Source organism: Zootoca vivipara, chromosome 9 (assembly GCF_963506605.1).
Source record: "Zootoca vivipara chromosome 9, rZooViv1.1, whole genome shotgun sequence".
Lineage (NCBI taxonomy): Eukaryota > Metazoa > Chordata > Lepidosauria > Squamata > Lacertidae > Zootoca > Zootoca vivipara.
This window is the reverse complement of record NC_083284.1, coordinates 30280604-30303298: the sequence shown is the minus strand read 5'-3', so window position 1 is coordinate 30303298 and position 22695 is coordinate 30280604. Positions and strand designations below refer to the sequence as shown.

The 22695-nt window shown below is 41.0% G+C and overlaps 1 protein-coding gene across 1 annotated transcript in view; it reads right to left on the bottom strand.

The window, feature by feature from the left end:
* Positions 1–22695, bottom strand: part of FAT4 (FAT atypical cadherin 4) — a 135926-nt gene that overhangs the window by 16654 nt on the left and 96577 nt on the right. Inside the window, exons 9-12 of the mRNA XM_035111643.2 lie at positions 17946–22295; positions 9911–10015; positions 4806–5113; positions 1255–1340 (exon numbers count right to left, since the gene is read on the bottom strand). Coding sequence (XP_034967534.2) covers positions 1255–1340; positions 4806–5113; positions 9911–10015; positions 17946–22295 — 4849 coding nt within the window. The remainder of the gene's footprint in view (positions 1–1254; positions 1341–4805; positions 5114–9910; positions 10016–17945; positions 22296–22695) is intronic.

Genomic DNA, 22695 nt, shown 5'->3' with positions numbered 1-22695 from the left:
ATGACAGCTGGGTCTGGTCAATATAAGCTAAAACACGCATAGGGAAACTCAGCCCTCCAGGTGTTTTGGGACTACAACTCCCCTCGTCTCTGACCACTGGTCCTGTTAGCTAGGGATGATGGGAGTTGTAGTCTCAAAACATCCGGAGGTAGAGTTTGTCTATGCCTGAGCTAAGCAATATGCAGAGTGTAACTAAACATGAGGATGCCATTGCAGTCCTGTTTTTTATAAGATGTAGCTCCACCTTAAGTGGCTATTGGCCTGACCATACTGCATGTGATGTAAAAGCCTAGTGCGGCTTATAGCTAAGTCATTGGACCTCTTTACATGTTACTAACAATGAAAAGGGTATGGATGGTTAAGGGGTATGGAACTGTGTGTTTTGCTCTGCTCCCCTAGTTAGCCTTCACTTGCCTTGCTCACCACAATATATGTAGCGTTGGCCCAATTCCACATATGGAGGCTCCCAGAGTGATGGAGAACCCTGTTCTGAAATCATGTGGGGAGCCTTCATGGATAGAGCAGGCTCCCCACTGCATAAGTCATGGGGGAAATGATGGGGGGGTGCCATTGAATTTAGGATTGGGGCTAAATACATTGCCCGAAAGCTCTTGTCAACACAAGTGTAGTTTTGTTAGGCTTTGCAAACAAATCTGTTTTGCTTTTGAATGAAATCATGAACTTTCTTTTTTTAACCATTTTTTGGATCAGAGTCTAGTAGGGTACTGGAGGGACAGACTAATTCGACTTGATTATTTCTCATATAGGCCATTTTTGAAAATTGACAAAACCTCCGTCACCAAATGCATGAATCTCTCTTTGTTCTTAGATCAAAGTGTTCACCTGAAAGTTAGTGAGTCATACATCCGTTTCATCTCTTTAATATATTGGTGTGTGTATGTGTGTCTTTTGCTAGTAAAACTCGTTACGGCTTACTGAAATTTGATAGCTCGTTTTACAAAGTTGGTAGCTGCATAACATGGATGCTGATGTCATCACAGCCAAATTCTCACTGAATGCTTTTTTCTAATTATTCTCTTTTATATTCAGAAACTAGGGAGGTAGAAAAGATCGCAGTGATAGCTCCTCAGTAGCTTAATTGACTCAGCTGAGGCCCAGCCTGTGAACTAAAGATACATTAAATCCCATACAATCAATAGGCCTCCTTCTGCAGAAAGGCTTCTTTTATTCTAGGCGGGCCAGGCAGTGTCTATTGAGCATAATCACCAAAGGATAAAATGAAAGGTTCTTTACCAGTCGCTAGATGAAGCCACATTGCTAACAGTGCAGTAGCCAGGTTCCTGTTCCTCTGAGCAGGAGTCCACAGTCAAAGACGCTGCCTGAAAAAAAATGCACTAAGATGATCATTTACGCATACCAATCCATCAAGTTTAGATTACATGGAGTACTACAGTAAATATATTTAGGGGTGAAACAATTATATTGTGGCTTAGGCTTTCCATGTATGTCTTTATGCACTGGAGGGGGGCGGATACTTATAGGTAAATGAACTCTAGTTGTCAGCTGCAACTTTCATATTACAGACATAAGCACAGGTTTGCTCCTAGAAAACTAAGGCAGAATTTGGAAGATTTAGGAAACCATGGCACTTAAATCTGTGTATGTTGGCAGCATAGATACCACAGTGCTGTCAGATAAAGTGAAGTGAGTTTTGGAGGTTTGTAAGTTTTGACTCAGAAGAGGTGAAAATGATGCCCATATCGTGCCCCCTCTGTGGCTAATAGTAGCTTGCTGTGGGGAGGGTGGGATTTATGTCAGGGACTTGGATTAGGGTCAGTGGTTGCATGCTCTTCCCCCACTCAATGACTGAAATGCAAAATGGATGGTTCCAGGCTCTAGTATTTTGAGAGAATGAAAAGAAACATTTCTCTCACCACTCTCTCCACAGCATGGATAATTTTACACACCTCTATCCTGTACTCGCCTTTTTTCGAAACGGAAAAGCCACAGAAGCAAGGGAGGTCCGTACAGGAATTTCTATCAATTTATAGATTGCTATATATTCTGAGATGGCAGAGCCATCTGAAGGAAGAGTTATTTCAAACAGTATTTTACTTGGATCTGATTTCATACAATTCAACTTTCTAATGATAGTCAAATGTTCCTGCTTGGTGACTTTAGCAGTTAATTTGCTACTGTTACCTCCTTAGTTATGAGAGTTTCTACTGTGTCACTTTGCTATATCTCAAACCTGACAAGTTAATGCTTTTACCAGCTCTCCATAAAAATTCTGTAGTCCTGTAGGAAACGACAGGTTTTAAATCCAGTAGAGAATTTTGACATGCAGAATGCTTCCCCACCCCCAGCAGAAATACTTCAGATAAAGGTGGTTCCTCCTTCACATTTTGGGTTTGTAAACACAGGGAGAAGGACAAGTTCAAGGCTAGAGATGAAATTATTGTAGAGGCCTATTAAATAGTTCATCACATCTGTTACGAAATCTCATTTGCTGATTCAAAGACATTTCAACTAGAATATTATTGCTACTTGGCTTAATTAAAAAATGGATTCAATGGGTGGTGCCCAGCTGAATAGTTACTTTAGTGCAATGATGTTTCGCTGCACTATGTAACTCCCATTACTTCTCCTTCCCCCACCCCCTAAATCTGTTCCAGGGGTTCCAGAAGCCTCTGCAGCAGATTCAGGGGGTACATGTGCATGTATATGTGGTAAGGAGAAAGGACAGGGCAGGGAAATTACATTGCACAGCTAGACATTGCTGTGCTATCCAATGTATTCACCCAGTGAAATCACATTTAATTAATTCCAACTGTTGTGACTGTGGGAAAAGCAATTTCATTAATATTTGCCTTGATTTCCCCACCAGTAAAATAGGATAGATAGTTTCTACTAAAATACTAAAAACGAAACAAAAATTGTAGGCCTGCTGAGGTCTGCTTTGAATTTTCCAGATAATCTCAATGATTTGGCAGGTACCAACACTGCAACATTGCAGCTGACACAGCATCCTGTCCTGGAAATCATGGAGCCCTCAAAGAATCTGTCGCTGGAGAAAAATATTCCCTCCTTAGAGAACTGTTTTTCTTATGCTGCTTGACATTTAATCTCTCTACTCCTCAATCAGACCATTTGGGAGATGCTGATGATCCCCGAAGAATTGATGCTTTTGAATTATGGTGCTGGAGGAGACTTTTGAGAGTCCTATGGGCTGCAAGAAGATCAAACCAATCCATTCTTAAGGATATTAGCCCTGAGTGCTCACTGGAGGGACAGATCCTGAAGCTAAGGCTCCAATACTTTGGCCACCTCATGGAAAAGACCCTGATGTTGGGAAAGATGGAGGGCACAAGGAGAAGGGGATGACAGAGGACGGGGTGGTTGGACAGTGTTCTCGAAGCTACCAACATGAGTCTGACCAAACTGCAGGAGGCAGTGGAAGACAGGAGTGCCTGGCATGCTCTGGTCCATGGGGTCACGAAGAGTCGGACACAACTAAACAACAACAACAAATCTTTGACGATATGAATCACTATGCAGCATGGGAGATATATTTCAATGGGTTAAAAATAAAACAAAAAATGTGTCTCAGTCACTGAACAGGGCATTTTTGTTGAAGATAATAAGTACTCCGTGATTTGGAATCAGAAATTATGGTCGCTTCTTTCTAGATGACTAAATTTCCAAAGGTGTTTTGTGGGAATTATACTGTATCAGCATATATAAGGTAGCAATGAGTCATTCCATTTCACAGTTCCTTTAGTGCTGTTCATACTTGCTTTCCTCTCCATCTGTCTCCTGTATTTTATATTGAAAATGTTGCTACTTAATTTAGGAAACAATACTTGTGTAGTTTGCTCTTGCCATGTGTATGAATGATGGTGCACTTTGACAAACAGGCCATCTTTTTAATTTTTTCCACCCTTCCTGTGTTACAGTGTGAGAAATTGCACTAACATAGTTGATGGAGAGATCCTGACTTGGTTGTTTGCATTTAGCAAATCTAAGTTTTCATTTGCACCCATTCCTTCCAGTTAATGGAAAACTCTGGAATGCTTATTTTCGATATTAGTGCAGATCACAGTGACCATTGCTTCCCCTTAATTTAAAGTCAGGAAGATCTTTCTTTTCTTTGTTTTTTAAAACATAAATGCATCTGCTCACAATCTTTCCCTTAATAATACATAGTGCCCCGTTAAAACACAAGCCTGTCCACTGGTGCTTAGCAATGGAGGGGGTAAGGTGGTGGCAGCAAAAGATTTGGAGAGAGGTACATTGTCTAATATAAGGCAATTTTCTATATAGCAGAACTGGGTAGTTATCATTCACAAAGAAAACTCCTTCACATTTTGCAAAAATTTCAGAACATTTGGAGAATGAACAAAATTTCATCATCTCTCTTCAAAAATAACATGCATGGCAATTACATAGCCTTCAGTTACAAAGGGTTTTGTTCTTGCATCATTCCAAACATTAAATCTGCCTCTTAATTAGTCTTCAGTGCTTATTCTTTCTATAGTCTGCACCAATTAATTAGATCTGGATAGTCATTAATTCCCTTCATTAATCAACCTCACATTTAGAGAGTGTCCTTTGAAGAAGCCGTTTAAAATGCTTCAGGGTAATTTTTATGGAACAAAAAAAGCTTTTGTATTTTTTAAAAGACTTTTTGGGGGGGGGAAACAAAAAAACCCAACAACCATCCATTTGTACTTTCTTAAAAGCTGATGTGACTTGGAACTGAGAGTGAAGCTTTATTATTATTATTATTATTATTATTATTATTATTATTATTATTATTATTATTTCTGTAAAGCAATGCTTACCATTCCAGCCCTCCGGGCAATAACAGTGTGAAACTGTCCATCAGACACCTTCTTTGCTGTGGTGAGTTTGTACGTGCCACTGCCAAGGTTGTATGAGAATCTCAGCCTCTCTTCTGTTATTTCTAGGGCCAGGAATTCTGCCCGATCTCCAGTCTGGTTGTCATAATTATATAACAGAAGGGCATTGCTTTGGATGGTGGCAAACTTGATGTAGATATAATTGTTGTTTGGATCCATACTGGGGAATTCCATGTAAGACAATTCTTCAAATCCGTAGCTATTTACTTCACAATGCTTTCCGAAAACTCCTGCGAAAATAAAAATGTAACAATGATCAAGAACTGCAGAAGCACTCTAAAATATAATTCTTTTAGGGGGTGGCAATCCTGTTGCAAGATCTGTTAGGATGAGAAGCTCAGGGTGCAGCAGATCTTTGGCTCAACCAGCTGATTTGTGGCTCAGCCAGTGCTAAGTACCCAAAGATATGTTCAGACTGGCTGGGCCAAGGCTCAGCCAGCTGAACCGAGGCCAGTGTAAATTCACCCAAAGGGGTGGGACAGGGTGTGGCCAGAGAGGGGGGAACTTAAGCTGGCTACTGTGACCAGGCAACCTGGCATAAAACATTATTTTAAGGGCTTGTTTTCCCTCTGCCCAGCTTAGTCCAAGCAGCAGAAGCAACCCCACTGCTGAGCAGGGTTTGGATCTGGTGTAACTTTATGCCATCTTAATTGACACCAGCTTGCTTTTTGCCAACTTCTTGTATGACTGCTCTCTTGTTGAAGAAGCTGTAAAAAATGAAGATACTGGGTGCGACCCAGCCAAGTTAACACATTTAGGTGCCATCTATTTCAATGGATAAATCATGCATTTATACATATTCCAATAGCACTAAGAGTGGCAAGTTTCTGCATCATCACTATCATTTTTAAGAGAACCACTATTTGTGTGGCATAAATATCCATTGGGAGTGATCATTTTATGTGTTAAAGACATGTGGTCTACATATTTTTTAACTTCCAACAATTTGATTAAGGCTTGTTTACACAGCCTCTTTATTAGCACTCTGGTTCACGTTAACACTTAATGTTTGAATGTATGTGCCACTTTTTCTGCTTTCTTTTTTAAAAAGTATTGTTACATTATGGCATTTTTTAAAAAGGTTTCTATTGTTAGTAGCCTTGGGTGCTATGTCTTTAGCACAGGATATAATTATTCAAATATAATGTAAAAAATAAAATTCCAAAAAAATATATTTGCAGTAGCTTCAATTGTTTTAAGCACCAATAAAATATTTTGGGTTGTAGATAGTGAAGTTGTCTAGTTAGTGCAAGGATTTCTATTTGTGCAATTGAACTTCTCATGCCAGATCTGCCGAAGAATGTTGGGGTAACCCCCAGAACAGATTTTGGGAGAAAGCAGGTGGACGAGAGGCAAATGGGAATCCTTGTGCTCACGGGGTGACTTTGATGGACATAACACTTCCCTTCCAAATGTGTTAAAATATCTCTTCAAGTGTTACAAAAGTGGAAATGGCCTTTGTGACCTGTATTAACACATAGATAATATCATTTGGATAAACAATATCATATTATCTTGCCCTTTGGCATTCTATATGCCTATGAATTTTGCATACTATATGTTCCCTGTTATATACTATTTACTTTCAAAACCAAATTTAGTCAATCGGTCAATACATGTGTATGCATTTCCCTCCTGCCTACTTTTGCTTCCTTTTTTTATTTGTGCTGCTTCTGTTTCCCTTGTTTTAAATCATATTTCATTTCAAAACTAGCCAATAAAACCACCCCCTTTGCTACCAGCATTTTCTAGCTATGCCAAATAATATGGAATAAAAATAAAATCCAATATGGAACCAATGACAGTTGCATTCCTCCTTAATTTTGGCAGAACACCATATAGTATTCTTTAGATCAAGTCAACATACAATGCATTTTGAAGAGCACATACAGTATTTTTCTTTGTTGTTAACTGCTTTCAAACATGCAGGCGCTGCATTCCATCCATATAGTATTTCTTCAAAATATGAATGTTTTTATAATAATATTTTTATAAAATACTTGCCTGCGGTCTTTTAAGGGTTTTAAAATGTACGATATTAACTATATTTTTGTAAAATGGCAAAGACCTTTTTTGCATCCCGCTTCTGACTGGCTCATTATTTTCTGAAGTTAGAAAAGAATGTAGGCAAGTAAGAAACAAAGAGAAAGGGGAAGAACTAGATTGCAGGACAGGGTGGGATTGAGTGGAATCTGAGATGGAGAGGAAGGGAGAAAGAGCAGAATTAGGATCAGGAAGAAATCAGATCTGAAGTAAGGGCTGGGAGAAGTAGAATTGAAATATAGGAATGGGTTGGATTATGGATGGTCCAATAGGTCAATTTTGGTTTCTCATTTTTCCAGTCTTAAATTCAGTTCTCCACATTAGTTTGCAAAATTCAACATCACTATAGTGACCCCCCCCATATGCACATTTTTGTATGCAATTTTGCCCAGTATACATATTTCGCAAGGCATTTCCCCTAATATAATGAATGCATTTGTCAATGTTGTTTTCATCAATGTATCATTTATGGATGTTTTTCACCTAGTGATTGTTAGGCTGGAGGACAACACTGCAAATTTCACAAAAGTGTGAATTTTGAAGGATTACCACATTTCAGTCCACATATTGTTTCAGGGAGTGTAAATTAGATCTTGATGGGTGAACTGAACCAGTGAACCACATTTCTCTTCCATTCCTAGCTTAGGGTTGGGAGAATTGGAATTGAACCTTAGTATGGAATAGGACCGCGGAGCATCAGGGAAGGAGAATTTGCTCCTTCATTGTCCCAGCTCCTTCCTGTAAAGAAGTATCACCTCTTTCTTTCCTTGCTAGAGTGCTTCCTTTAGCAATGAAGAAGGTAATCATTTGGAAGACATTCCCTGTCAAGCATCATCCGTGATAATAGAATAGTTGAGTTGAACCCAATTGCCCCTTCTCCCCATAATGATTATTTGGGGGAAAGGTGATGGGAAGCTGCACAAGCCGAAACTTACAAACAGATATAGATGCAACAGCTCTATTTTTTATGATCAGTGGTAATTTAACATGGATTTTAAGTTCATGCAAGACTTGAATGTGATTGTAGCCAGATGCTGTATCTCCTCTTACATTTTCTCTACACAGCAGGCTCACGGTCTAAGCTAGTGATTTCCAAGTTCTTCTATAATTGCTACCATATATTGGTCTTTCAAAAGAAGAAGAAGAAGAAGTCTTTCTGGCTTCATCCATAAATTTCTTGAGAATACTGCTTGGCAATGATTGCAGGAATAAGGCACAATTGCTGTAAATATAATGTAGTTTGATTTTGACATACCTTTATATATGTTTAAGAGAAGCTTTAATAATTATAACATTACAAGTAATTGTGTTATACTGGGATGTCTGGTACCTCTGAGGCACTGGGGCATGATCTCTCCCAGCTCTTTAATGTTTTGTGGTTCAAATGCCCTCACTTATCCTGTGCTTTTACAGCTGTTCCTTGTCACAGGGTTTTGAAAGTACCAAAGCCCCATTCAGGAATTACATGTGATCTGCCATGGACCCGGTGCAGATGTCAAACAAAAACACAGTGTGGAGATTTGGAGTGGGATGCAATATTTCCTTAACCTTCACACACCCCTTCCATCCAGTGTGTGAATTTCCTTTGCCTACCTTGAATCAATTTTTGTGTCACATATGTGACCATTGCTGAATAAAGTTGAAATGGAACTGTGTATGCTACTAACTTTGAGAACTCCAGTTTAACCAAGGCTCCCAAGGCTTATGGAAATTAAGAGTTTCTTCAGACCTCGTCAATACGTCTTCAGAAGATGCCCTGCTTTGATGTCTCCACCTCCGGAGGCAGGGTGGATAATATTACTTGTGGAACTTCTTTAGCTGTGGATCTCCCTCACCACATCTCTTCAACAGGTATCTACTCTACTGATGTTCTGTCTCCAGGTAAATACTATACTTTTTACCCAAGCTTTTAATTGTCTTCTCTTCTTTGAAGACAATATTGTAGAATGGAGAAAGGTAAAGAAAAGTGCCATCTTTCTCCTTCTACAATATTATCTTCAAACTGGGGACTGGTGGGGGGAGGCAAGAAATGGGAGAGATGTTAAGAGTTTTATAAAATTATGCATGGTGTGGAGGAAGTACGGAGAGTGTAGATTATCTTACTCTCAAATTCTGCAGAACCTGAGGTAACATCCAATTAAGTTAAATGGTGGGAAATTCAGCACAGACCAATGATGTACTTCTTCACTCACTAGCGGTGTGTAGGGTGTACAATGCATGAGGCTCTACAGAAGGCCATCAAGCCCAGCAGAAGGGAGAGAACCAATGGTCGTCATGTCCTATTGTAGACTTCCCATGGCTACCTGGTTGGTTACCATGAGCAACACAACATGGATCAAGATAGGTCTTCAGTCTGATTTGGTAGGCATTCTTCTTATCTTTGTAATGTCAACTGACAGAAAAAGGAGGAAGAGAAACTCCAGGTTCTGCAAAATATTATTTATTGTGAGTCCAAAGGGTTTTAGATTTTTATTTTGTTACTTTTTTTAAGCAAAAATCCTGACACACTAATCTACAGATACTGTATTATTTCCTGTGAATATTGCAACACCCCTGGTGTGTCAGGATTGTTGCTAAAATGCATGCCATTAATAAAATAATTGTTGCAAAACATGTTGGGCTCAAAACAGATGAAATTTTGTAGCACTTGGAACATAGCTGTTAAGTTCTCCCCTTTTTAAAGGGAAATTCCCTTATGCTGAGTAGGCTTCCTCACAAGAAAAGGGAAAACTTGACAGCTATGACTTGGAAATCTTGCCTCACCTTTTTTGACTACTCCAGTTCTTTGTTTGGTTTCCTGCCAGATGGTAAATGAGCAACCAAGTCACATTGCTTTGCTTTATTCTGATTAAAACAATATTATCATATTTTGAAAAATTAAGCAGTAAGCTATAAAATCCATAGGTGGTTGGATTTGGGGACTAGGGTCTAAAGGATTAGGGTTCTGCAAGTGAATCTGAATTAAGTACCAAATTTCTACTCACCAAATGGACAATGACAGTAATATCCCTCCACTCCATTTTGACAGGATCCTCCATGGAAACAGGGGTTGCATTCACAGTAATTGACGGTGGAGTCACACATTTTCCCTGCAATAGTAGAAGACAGTACCATATGGAAACTGAGTTGCACTTAGCCAATTTGCATTATGAACAAAGTGGGATAATTTGCATTAGTCGCAACTGGAGCACAGAAATAATTTGCTTAATTTAAAAGTGAGTTTCATTCTCTGTATTCCGTAGTGAGTTTTTATTATTATATTTTTAATGTAGAAACACTGAACATCATACTAATGTGGAATTAACTTGTAATAGCTACTTTCATGGAGAGTAATGTGTCATGACTAACCTACCTAACCTGCGCTTTCTGAAACAGGACCTGAACTGAGAAACAGCCATTCTTCAAAAATTGCAATGCAGTTCTCTAGCCAAGTAATGTGTATAAAAATGCTTGTAGTGGGGTATATGCATATCTTTCTAATATGTATTGTATCATGGGGAGATGCTTTGCAAATGGGTATATTAGGGGAAATGTGCATGAAAATGCTGATAATTTTCACGAGGATAATTTTATATATGTATATTAAAAAAAACTCATGCTGATGTGGAAATATGGAGAACTGAATTTAAGATTGGAAAAAATGAGAAACTCAGACAAACTGAAACTGACAAACTTGCCCAGCCCTAGTCATAACTTCCTAAAATTGATGTGCAACAACAAGTTATTCCAGTAAGAACTGGCCACTGCTCAGAGCATGGAGGTTCTCTACTTGCTAACATGAACAGAGTTGAGCCTCAAACTGGATTCTAAAATGCTGCCACTTCTATCTTGAAAGAAAAGCAGCCAACTGAGATCTTGATCTGAATCCTGCACAGATTTGCCTCTGATAATTTCCCATGGCTGCTATTTTCCCCTGAAGGTGATGTTTCAATAAAAGAAAGAGGAAGAGGAAGAGGAAGAGGAAGAGGAAGAGGAAGAGGAAGAGGAAGAGGAAGAGGAAGAGGAAGAAGAAGAAGAAGAAGAAGAAGAAGAAGAAGAAGAAGAAGAAGAAGAAGAAGAAGAAGAAGAAGCAGCTGGTAGACTGTTATTTTGTAGAGAAACCTTCATGGGACGGTATTCCAGAACAGGGCCTCGCACAGCTGCTTCAAACTGTTTCAAAAATGTGACTAACGTAATGTGTAGCTTTGCCCTAACCTTCAATCGTTGCATTCTCATTTTTTGTCACTTCATGATAGAACTTACTTGGACGCCGTTCATCACTGCAAGGGTTCACTGCATGGTGCAAGCTGCACAGTTTTATTGCCTTTTGTAAAGATTTCTCCACTGAATTTAATTAAATTTGCAAGCCTGAAGATGGGTTGGTTTTTTAAAAATACATTCCTCGGGCTATTCTTTCTCCTCCAAAACATTTCACAGCTCTATAATTAATTGCATATGGTTCAAATAATAATGTTTTGATGAGAGAAACCGGTGATTTGCTTGGGTAAATTATGCCCCGAAGTTAAACAAATCACCAAATGACTGAATTCATGAACTTTGAAGGTCTACAAGAGGCTCATCTACAAGTTTCAGTTTCACGGATTTTGATCACTTTGCCCATTTTCAACCAAATTGGGCAACGACTAATTTTGATAGGTTACGAGCTATTCTGTACATGCATGCCCAAAGATAAACTGTGAGGATCTGGAATAGGAGCCACATAACGTTTATCTTTTTAACAGGAAAAACTCAGAAAGAATAGCCCAAAGCTGTCTCCTCAGATATAAGCCCCACTGAGTTATATACAACTTACTCACAGGTATTACTATATACAGATTGAAGGCTGGGGGGAATTCAACATTGTGATAATATGATTGTTCTATCAGCGCATGCATCCCCCCCTACCTTGCTCTGGGGCTTCTCCTAATCCCTAGAGATGACTGAAGAGAGTGCCATGGGGAGCAGTGGGAAGTAGCCCATTGCATTAACAGGACTCCTGCTAGCTCTACTATCAAGTCAAATCTGGTTCTAGGTTAGCTTGCTTGGAAGTGTAAACTATTTCTGAGTTATTGGCTTGGCTCACACATCATGCTAAACCAAAGCAGGGCTTAGAACAAATGTTCAAGTGTGTGGGCTTCTGGAGAAGAGATCACAGGTGCTTTGCTCCTTCCCAGGTGTCCTGTTGCTGCACTGAACTAAGCCATGGTTTGGCTAGGGGTGCCATATTTTGAAGGGCAAAAAAGAAAGCACATTTGCCGACTTCTACTTTTAACCATGGATTGCTATGATGACTAACCATGAAAAAGAGGACATCTCTGGAAAAAGAGGAGATATGGCAACCCTACGTTAGCCCAAACCCAGGCTCATGGTTTAGCTCGCCATAGGCTGTTAACCAGAGGGAGAAAAACTTGTTTACAGCTCATTGTTAGTCTGGAAAAAGCTAAGCCATGACCCCAGGTTTGGACAACACACTAAGCCCAGCCATGGCATAGCTCAGCATAGCAGCAACAGAATGACAGTGAGGAGCAAATGGTATGTGGTCCTCTTTTTGGAAGCCTACATACTCCAAGCCATGATTTGCTTTAGCATGAAGAGAGAACCAGTTCTCTGCCTTCCTGGTAAATAATGATCTATATATATAAAAATGTAAAAATTGTGAAATCCGGGGTTCCACTTTTCTCTGTAACCGCTTGACCGATCGTCCTGAAATTTGGACACAACGATCCAGGTCACTCCTAGAGCGTTGTTGGGGACAAAAATACCTCAAATCACACACCTGCGCAGGTACAGAAATGCTTTCCCACCAACTCAAACAGCGCCCTCAAGTGGTGTAGTACCCTCCTCCACCCCCTCCCTTCCTGGGAAACCTAAGCCACACCCACAAACCCCGCCTCCAGCACGAGATCCAACACTAATGGATATCCATCTGTCAGAGGTATCCAGGACCTCCTCGGATATACCCAACACCAGCGTCTGGACCTCCTAACAACCTAAAAGTATACCTTTCCCTCTCACAGTCCCTCAATCTTCCAACCTCTGATCCATTCCCACTCAAACTCACATCCTCCCACAGACACTCAGATACTCTTTCAGCAACCTTGCTCCCTTCCTAACCACCGTCCAAAAAACCTCTCCAGCACGTCCTGCGACCCTTTCCCTCTCAGCATCCTCCGATCCTTTCCCACTCACAAATACACCTCCCCGCAAGCCCTCACAAACTGCTTCCTACAGCTTGCTGCCCTCCGAAACATCCTCCTACAGTCCTCTCCATCATCCTCCAATCCGATCACTCTCACAGGCCCTCAGATCATTTTCCCTCCGTCTTCCTCCCCTCCTAAATGTCATCCGAACCTCTGCAACACCGTCCTCCGACCCTTTCCCTCTCAAAATCATAAACCCCACAAGCCGTTAGAGACGCTTTCCGCCATTTTGCAACCCTCATTAACAACACCTTCCAAAATTCTCCAGGAGCGTCCTCCGATCCGTTCACTATCACCGTCCTCCAATCCTTTCCCTCTCAGAAACACACACCCCCACAGCCCCTCAAATACTATTCCGTCCATCTTCCACCCCTCCTAACCTACGTCCTCCGAACCTCTGCAACACGAACCTTTCCCTCTCAAAATCACACTCTCTTCAGGCCGTTAGAGACGCTTTCCGCCATTTTCCAACCCTCATTATCAAAACCCTCCAAATTTCTTCAGCACCGTCCTCCGATCCGTTCCCACTCACAAACCTCCAAACCCTAAAACACTTTCTAACCTCTTAATACCCTCCTAAGCAACGACCTCCAATCCATTCCCTCTCACCCTTCTCCGATCCTTTCCCTCTCACAAAAACAACCCCCCACAAACCCTCTCAGATGCTTTCCGCCATCTTCCTGCACTCTTAAGCAACGTCCTACAATACTCTCCATCAGCGTCCTCCTCTCCGTCCCTTCTCACCCTTCTCCAATCCTTTCCCTCTCACAATCACCCGCCCAAACCCCATCAGAAACACTCCCTTCCATCTTCCTACCCTCCTAAGCACATTCCTCCGATCCGTTCACTCTCACCGTCCTCCGAGACTTTCCAACTCACAAACACACGCCCGCACAGGCCCTCATATACTATTCCCTCCTTTCCAGCAGCGTCCTACGACCCCTTCCCTCTCTCAAATACCCCAAAACCCACATATACACTTTCCAACAATTTCCTCCCCTCCTAACCACCTTCCTGCAAAAATCTCCACCACCTCCCTCTGCTCCATTCCCTCTCAAAATACCCCCCCATCCCCACATATACACTTTCCGCCATCTTGGTTATCTTATAACCAACAACCACCCACCCTCACCACCAACATCCTTAAAACCATTCCCTCTCACCATCCTCCGATCCATTCCCAATCACAATCATACCCTCTTACTATCACTAAACACCCCCCCCCCCAAAAAAATTCCATTATCCAAAAAATCAATCAAGCGACCTAATAAACAGGCAAAAAAAAAAAACATCAAGGGACAAAGCCCACTCCAATAGCCATTTCGACCTTCTCAAGATCCACCACACACCAGGATAAACTTCTATCAACAAAGCTACAACTCCTCCACTTAAAAAAGGACTCTAAAGGTAAGACGTCTACGAACTAAACTATACCATACAATCTTACCTTGACAACGAAACAATTACATACAAATCAATCGACACAGTTGTCGAAATGGATGAAGCAGTTAACTATCCTACAGACTTCTTAAACTCCCTCAAACTACCAGGAATACCACTACACTTACTACATTTAAAAATTGGTGTACCAATCATCATGTTAAGAAATATAAACCAGCCTAAACTTTGCAATGGCACACGACTATTAGTAAAAAGATTATTACCCAACGTCATAGAAGCCACAATCTTAACAGGACCCAACAAAGGTGAAGATGCCCTCATTCCTCGCATTCCGATCATTCCAACAGATGTTCCCTTTCAATTTAAAAGACTACAATTCCCTATTCACTTAGCATTCACTATCACCATCAACAAATCACAAGGCCAATCATTACAATTCTGTGGATTATACCTAGAATCGGATTGCTTCTCACATGGACAACTATATGTTGCATGCTCAAGAGTCGGCAAACCAGATAATCTCTACATCTTCACAACAAATGGAACAACTAAAAATATTGTCTACCCACAAGTACTATCACATTAAAAAAAATTAAACAAACCCAAACCAAAAACTAACAGTTCCTTCTCCAATGGTGGGGGCTAAGGTATGGAGATACATGGGGGAGGGGCCAACACTCCCCAGGGACAACAGAGGAAAGGCTATCCTACCGAAACACAGGAATGAGCCGGGGTGGAGGGAGGAGGGGCAGGATATGTCATGGATCGGGACAGGATTGGGGAGGGAGGATCACAGGAAAAAACCACAGCAACGCGTGGCCGGGTCAGCTAGTAGTTGGATAATATGCAACTGAATCTCCAGTCAGCTAGCATGTCCCAGCAAGGATGGGGAAAGATTAGTAGTTAAGTTTCTGCTCTGCTGATTCACTGGCAACCATGTGAAAGGCCTTTTAGTTATCATTGCTTAAATGGAGTATTTGCATATAGTTGTTGGGAAGAACTGATTTAAGATAACATTAGGCTTTTTCTAAGATGGCAGTATCTTTCAGATTAACTTCTTGCTTAAAAAAATGAATTGATTTCACAAAACCCATCCTAAAAAGGGTCCAGAAAAGAGGAACTGAGGGGTTCATAGAAAGGGCAGACAACGCACTACTGTATGTCATCTGATATATCCCATCTTGCAACTGATTCATTACAAAACAAAATATGATCATCATTAATAGACATAATTATAACAGATTGCTTAAACCTCAGTGTTACACTGATGTAATCTTTCATTATGCTTGCGCTCACTGCAATGAGCCTAATTGCTTCTATGGAGTGATGAAGTGAAATGCAGCTGGCCAAACATAATAAATCAGTGAAAAACCTGTGTACCCTCTCAGCAAGGTAAGGGAAGCCATTCTAGTGGTCTATGAACTCAGACTTACAGTGAAAAGAAGGAAAGCTTGCTTTAGAAAACAACAGAAGCTACAAAGAAGAGCAGCTGCTTTGATCCAGACAGGGGTCATGCATACATACATTTTGGGTGGTATTCTACTAAGTCACTCAGAGTAGACCCACTGAAATTAATGAACATGACTAAGTGTATTTCATTAATTTCAAAAGGTCTCCTCTTTTGGTTCCTAAGGATTCCCAAGCAATACTGGGAATGAGGCCGCTAGTGACATATATTTTAGATTTTTGTTATGAACAGGATGAAAAGGTCTCTGCCTTTAGTGTTCCTTTTGTATTGTTTTCAAACCTACTTTGGGCTGTTTTGTGATATATTTGTAAATCATCAATTTAATGAGTTATACTGATCTTCCTCTTTTACAATTATTCGCTCCTAGGGGAAAAAACACTGCCACTTCACATTTCTAGCATGGGTGTATTGTGTCTGCTACCATATTGCCTTTTTATTTTTGGTGAGGGAAGACAAGAGCATAACCCACACTCTATGGGAACACTCAATTCTCCCTTCCTCCCTCCCTCCCTGCCTCCCTCTCTCTCACACACATTACTTTTCAAATTTCTTCCATGGCATATTTCTGCTTTCAGCAGATGGGGGGGGGAATTAATGTGTTACAATGTGGAGAAATACTGTATGTGACAAGCATCAGGCAAGACAGTCATCTCAGCAAATCACTGTAGTTTCATTAACCCCCATTACAAGCTACAGGACTGATGTGACTGCATTGTGTGCTATTGTTAAAACGGGTGTTCTGCTGAGGTGTCCTAGTGAGCTGGCAAGTACATGCCTATTTAACCTCTGATGCTAATGACTTAAAAGGTTACCCGCAATTGTGGCATGGAATTGTTCTGCTACGCTGCTGGCCAAATAATTTGATGTGATGATTCACTGTGAAACACAATCTCAGATCATTAGGTTAATTAGAACAGCCATTCAATTACGAATAATTACTTGTGACCTGAGGCTCAGCAGGCTACACTGATGGAGCATACATAGAAAGATCCCATCAGAATCTTTTATGTCAAGGCGGCTCTAACAGTGAACATGTGTCAGTTGCCACATATGCTATTTAAATGGAGATGTATTTGATGGCTCTAGATGCTTTCCTGGCAGAAAGCTAAGAGGCATCACTCTATATCTAACTGATATGTTTAATAGAAGGGCTGAAAATCCTGATTATGATTTTTACACAAGGTTCTAGCTGGGAGATAGGCAGGATGGAGCCGTGCAAGCTTTAATGCTTGGCTAATTTCTGGCAAAAAAAAGCATTTTTAAAAAATCCACTGATTAATTTTAGACCTAGGCTACTTCCACATGTACATTTACAGCACTATTATACCAATTTAACAGTCAAGACTTCCCCCAAAGAATTCTGGGAATACAGTTCCCATGATTCTTTGGTGAGGGATGCCATGGCTGTTTATAATGGTGTAATAATGCTTTGAATGTATGGTGCAAGTGGGATCATCGTTTCCACAAACAGCAGATAATGTGATTATAAACTTGGGGTGTGAGCTAACTGAAGACACACAGTGTGATCACTTTATGGAAGCAAAGTAGCTCCAGATCTGGGATTGGGGGGGGGGGGACTGGAAGCCACACATAAGCCACCTTGAGTTCCATGATGGAAAAAAGGCAGAATACACATACGCTACATAAATAATACATCTGGGTTTGAATTGCCAGCAAGAACGCCTATGATTAAATGTTACAGGTAGGTAGCCGTGTTGGTCTGAGTCGAAGCAAAATAAAAAAAATCCTTCAGTAGCACCTTAAAGACCAACTAAGTTTTTATTTTGGTATCTGAAGAAGTGTGCATGCACACAAAACCTCATACCAAAATAAAAACTTAGTTGGTCTTTAAGGTGCTACTGAAGGATTTTTTTTTATTTTGCTATGATTAAATGCTTCTTCATAGGTAATACCATTAGTTCATCTCTGTGTTGCATTCAGAACAAGCACACATGTAGAAGAAAAACTTACCTGTATATCCAGTTTTGCAGACACAGTTGAAGCTTCCTGGGAAGTTCTGGCAGAGAGCACCATTTTTACAAGGGCCGGAGAGGCACTCGTTGAGATCTCTCTCACAGGCCATTCCAGTAAAACCACTGGGACAACTGCAAGAGAATCCGCCCACCAGGTTGTGGCAAGTCCCACCATTGTGGCAAGGTGATGGGAGACATTCATCTATGTCTGTTTCACACAGTGTGCCATCATATCCTGGCATACACCTGCATGTAAAAGGCCGGAGGGGTTCATTTGCCACAACAATGACTGGGATACTCTCATGGCTCCGTAGCTTAGGGCTCACACCCAGTTTTTTCAAGCAGCTGCCGCCATTTTGACAAGGATTTTGTAAACACGAGTCATGATCCACAGACTCTATTCGAACTCCGCTTTGACGGAAAAGGATTTCTTTGATGCTTTCAAAGAAGGTAGTCACACCACCTGGATTCACATACTGATAGCTGTTCCGTTTCACAGCTGCCATCAAGAAAGTCCGATTGTTCTCCTGGTAAGCCCCATAGAGTTGCACAGCAGTCCCTAATCCGGTCAACTGTGAATTGGCAATTCGCAGAAAATGTAGGTAGTGGTTAGTCAAAAATTCTCTCAAGGATTGCACACTGAGACAGAGGAGAATGCTGTTATCAAGTGTGGCATTACTGAATCCTGAAAAGAAAACTCGGATACTGCTAGTGACTGAGTTGTGTAGCCCATCATTGCTCAGGACTGTGAGATCGAATGTCCCATCGGTAGACCTTGCCAGGGAATTTAAATCACAAGTGCCTGCTGGAATATGGAAGAGGCTTGTAACTCCTGATGTAAGAGAGCACTGGAAACTGTCTAAAATATCTGGATCCTGAGGTTTTACATTGCCTAATGTTCCACCAGGGAACAGATTGCCAAAATAATGGACAAAGATCTCTACTGTTCTGGGTTGTGACGGGTTATCATTTTGATCTATTACCTTTACGTGCACAGTTCCTGTGGAAGACATCTGAGGAATGCCCGAGTCTCTTGTAATCACTGACAAGTAGAAATCACAAATTTGTTCTCTGTCAATCTCTCTAGTTGTGGTCAGAACTCCAGCAGTGCTGAGACTGAAATAACTGGTTCCTGTGCCAGTGCTAAGCAAGTAATAAGAAAAGGGGCCTTGATTTGGAGGAAGATCAGGATCGGATGACTGAAGATTCAACACAAGTGTCCCTGCACGGCTATTTTCCATTATTTCTCCTTCTGTGGTGGAAAGGGTGGGTCCATTGTCATTGATATCTTCCAAAGCCACCAATAAAGAGGCACTTCCTGTTGCTGACGGTGATCCTGAGTCAATGGCTAACACAGATAGGTTGTACACTGGTAAAGTTTCTCTATCCAGTTCTGCAGTCACTGTAACCTGTCCTGTCTGTGGGTTAATAGAAAAGGCACCGTTGTTGTTCCCATTGCCAATAAAATAGGAAAACCTGTTCCAGCTGGGGAGAGAGTCAGAGTCGAAGGCACTTACAAATGTCACGTGGGTCCCAACTGGAACACCTTCACTGATTTGTACGTTGTATACCATGAAGCTGAAAACAGGGGGGTCATTGGCATCTAATATTGTGATATTCACAACCACTTCATCAATATCTGCACCACGAATGCTCCCGGCATTTTTTGCAAGCACTTTCAGAGAGATCCGTTCTTCCTTTTCCCTGTCGAGAGGTCCTGTGACATAAATCTGCCCGCTGCTGTCATCAATCTGGAAACCCTTTTTCCTGCTACTGCCGAAGATCAGATAGTGGACTTCTCCGTCAGTTCCCATATCGCGGTCACTTGCAAAGACTTCTCCCACAATGGTGCCTTTAGAAGCTGCTTCAGAAACTTCAAAATAGTAAAGCTTGGACACGAACCGTGGCACATACTCATTTGCTCCTTTTAAATGGATGTTGACATTGGCAAAGCTGCACCTTTCTTCATCGGGAACGTTAAAGGCCTTTATGGTGAGATGATAGCTCTGCTTTGTTTCATAATCTAAAAAGCCTTGGGTGGTGATGATTCCAGTATTAGGATCAATAACAAACAGATCACTGTCTGAAGACTGAACCGCATATGCAATTACAGCATTAGGTCCGGAATCAGCATCAGTTGCAGAGAGACGAATGACAGTTGTTCCACTAGGGGCATTTTCTAAAACACTCGGAAAGTAGTCTTCTGGGCTAAAAGCTGGAGAATTATCATTCACATCAATAACATCTATGGTAATGCTACAGTAGCCTGTTCTAGCAACCCATCCGCCATCTGCAGCACTAACAGTAATCTCATGTTTTTGGCAAAGCTCATAATCAAGGGGTTTGGCAAGCCTTAATGCACCGGTAGATGCGTTAATTGCAAAGTTCCCAGCCTCATTTCCAGAAGAAATGTTGTATTTGACAAGTCCATTCATAGCTGTATCTTTGTCCCTTGCCGACACAGTCCTGAGAATAGCTCCAACAGCATGACTTTCGTGGACAGTTATACTTATATGACTTTGAGAGAACTCAGGCGTGTGATAGTTTTCCTCTGTTACAACTATTTGCACAGGCACTTCTGTTGAGAGGGGAGGGTTACCTTTGTCCTTTGCTTTTACTTTTATTAGAAAGTTTTTATTCATATCATTCCTCAGTGGCGATGCTACTGAAATCCAGCCTGTGCTACTGTCCAGTTCAAATTTACCTGTTAGGTTGTCATTTGAGATAATGTATTGCACTTCTGAATTTAGACCAAAGTCTTTCTCATCAATGGCAGTTACCTTAATTAGTTTGGTACCAACAGCTACATTTTTAGTAACAGGTGTAAAATATTGACTGAAGAGAAACTGGGGTGCGTTGTCATTGCTATCCACAATGTTGATTGTGACTGTTGTCTCGCTCAGCAAGGGAGGGCTGCCTCGATCTGATGAGGTAACAATGAAACTGTGCCTGTTTAGATTGACATTACTGGGGCCGCTGGAGTTTTGGAACTTTAAAGGTTGCTTATTGAAAATCTCCCCCGTAGAAGCATTAATTCGGAAAAACTCCGACTGGGATTTGATGAAGTAGAAGACTTGCCCATTGGCTCCTTCATCTGGATCTGTTGCAGATATCTGGATCACTCGTGATCCAACTTCGTTATGCTCAGGGCAATCCAAGTAATAGGACGGTTTTGTAAACCGTGGGGAATTGTCGTTGATGTCTGTTACAAATATGGTCACATCTGTGCTTACTGTCCACCCAGAGTCATGTGCTGAAACTCGGATTCTGTAGTGATCTGTATCTTCCCTGTTCAGAAGTCTGCTGATTGTTATATCTCCTGTATTGGGGTTTATGACAAAAGGTATACTTGTATCCCTTATTGAATATTTACTGACAGCATTTGCTCCAATATCTTCATCTGATGTTGTGACTCGTGTTACAGTGTAACCCAAAGGGGCATTTTCAGGTACAAGAGCGCTGAATATCTGAGAAAATTTGGGTGCGTTATCATTTTCATCCAACACATTAATAAGCACCCGGACGGTGGTACTCTGAACAGGTACACCTCTGTCTGAAGCTTTGATAGTAAGTGTGTAATGGGCCACATTCTCCCTATCTAAAGGTCGGACACTTCTGACTTCCCCATTGGTACGATGGATACTGAAGCTGTTCTCCTTATTGCCGCTGACAATTTCATAATTTAACTGTCCATTAGAGCCACTGTCCTTGTCCACAGCAGTTACAGTAATTATTTTAGAAGGTGATAGGTTTTCTAGTACTTCAGAAATCAAAGGATCTCGTTCAAATAGTGGTGCATTATCATTTATGTCTATCACTGTCATTTCCAATTTTACGTAAGAAGAAAATGGTGGAAAGCCCATATCTCTCGCCTCAATCCAGATGACATATTTCTGTATTGCTTCATAGTCTAAGGGTTGGCTGATGGTGACCTGTCCTGTTAGTTGGTCAATCTGAAAGGTGTTGCCAAGATTACCGCTAGCAATATAGTAAGACAAAGAATCGCCTCTCGACGACAATCCAGAAACTGAAGTGACAAAAGTGCCAACCGCTTGATTTTCAGGAAATGTGAAAGTGTGCTGTTCAGCCTGAACTCGAGGAAAATCTGCTCTATTTACAAATCTTACAGTCACAGTTGTAGAATCTGTCTTGGGCAACGAGCCACCATCTTTCACATTAACAGAAAATGTCATTTCAGAAGTGCCAGACAATCGTTCGGCAGCCATAATCGCTCCTCGTGATGGATCAATGTGGAATTTTTCGGAATTCTTCCCTGAAAGGGAATAGTGAAGCTCAGCATTCGGTCCTGCATCAGCATCTGTAACTGTCACCGCAAATACAAATGTACCTGCAAAGGAAGACAAAAATAAGGTAATTAATCCCGTGAAACTGAACATTAATAGTCATGCAACTGTTCATAACCAGAAAATGTTAAGTTATTGGACAATATACAAAGACTGTAAATAAAACTTAAAAATAAATAAATTACAATCACTAGCAGATGTATTGTTCATACTTAGGAGATATTTAGGATGTTATAGGCATCCTTGACCAATGGTATATTTATGCAGACAATGGTGCCAAAGTGGATTTAAATCTCACTGAATGCAATGCAGCATGGAAGGCAACATTTTGGAATTTACGTAGTTCACACAACAGGTTATGATACCAAAACTTGCTACTGTGCTGGGATCTCATGAGTGGTAATGGGTGCTTGTTTTGTCATAATGCACTGGTCATGTCTAGCA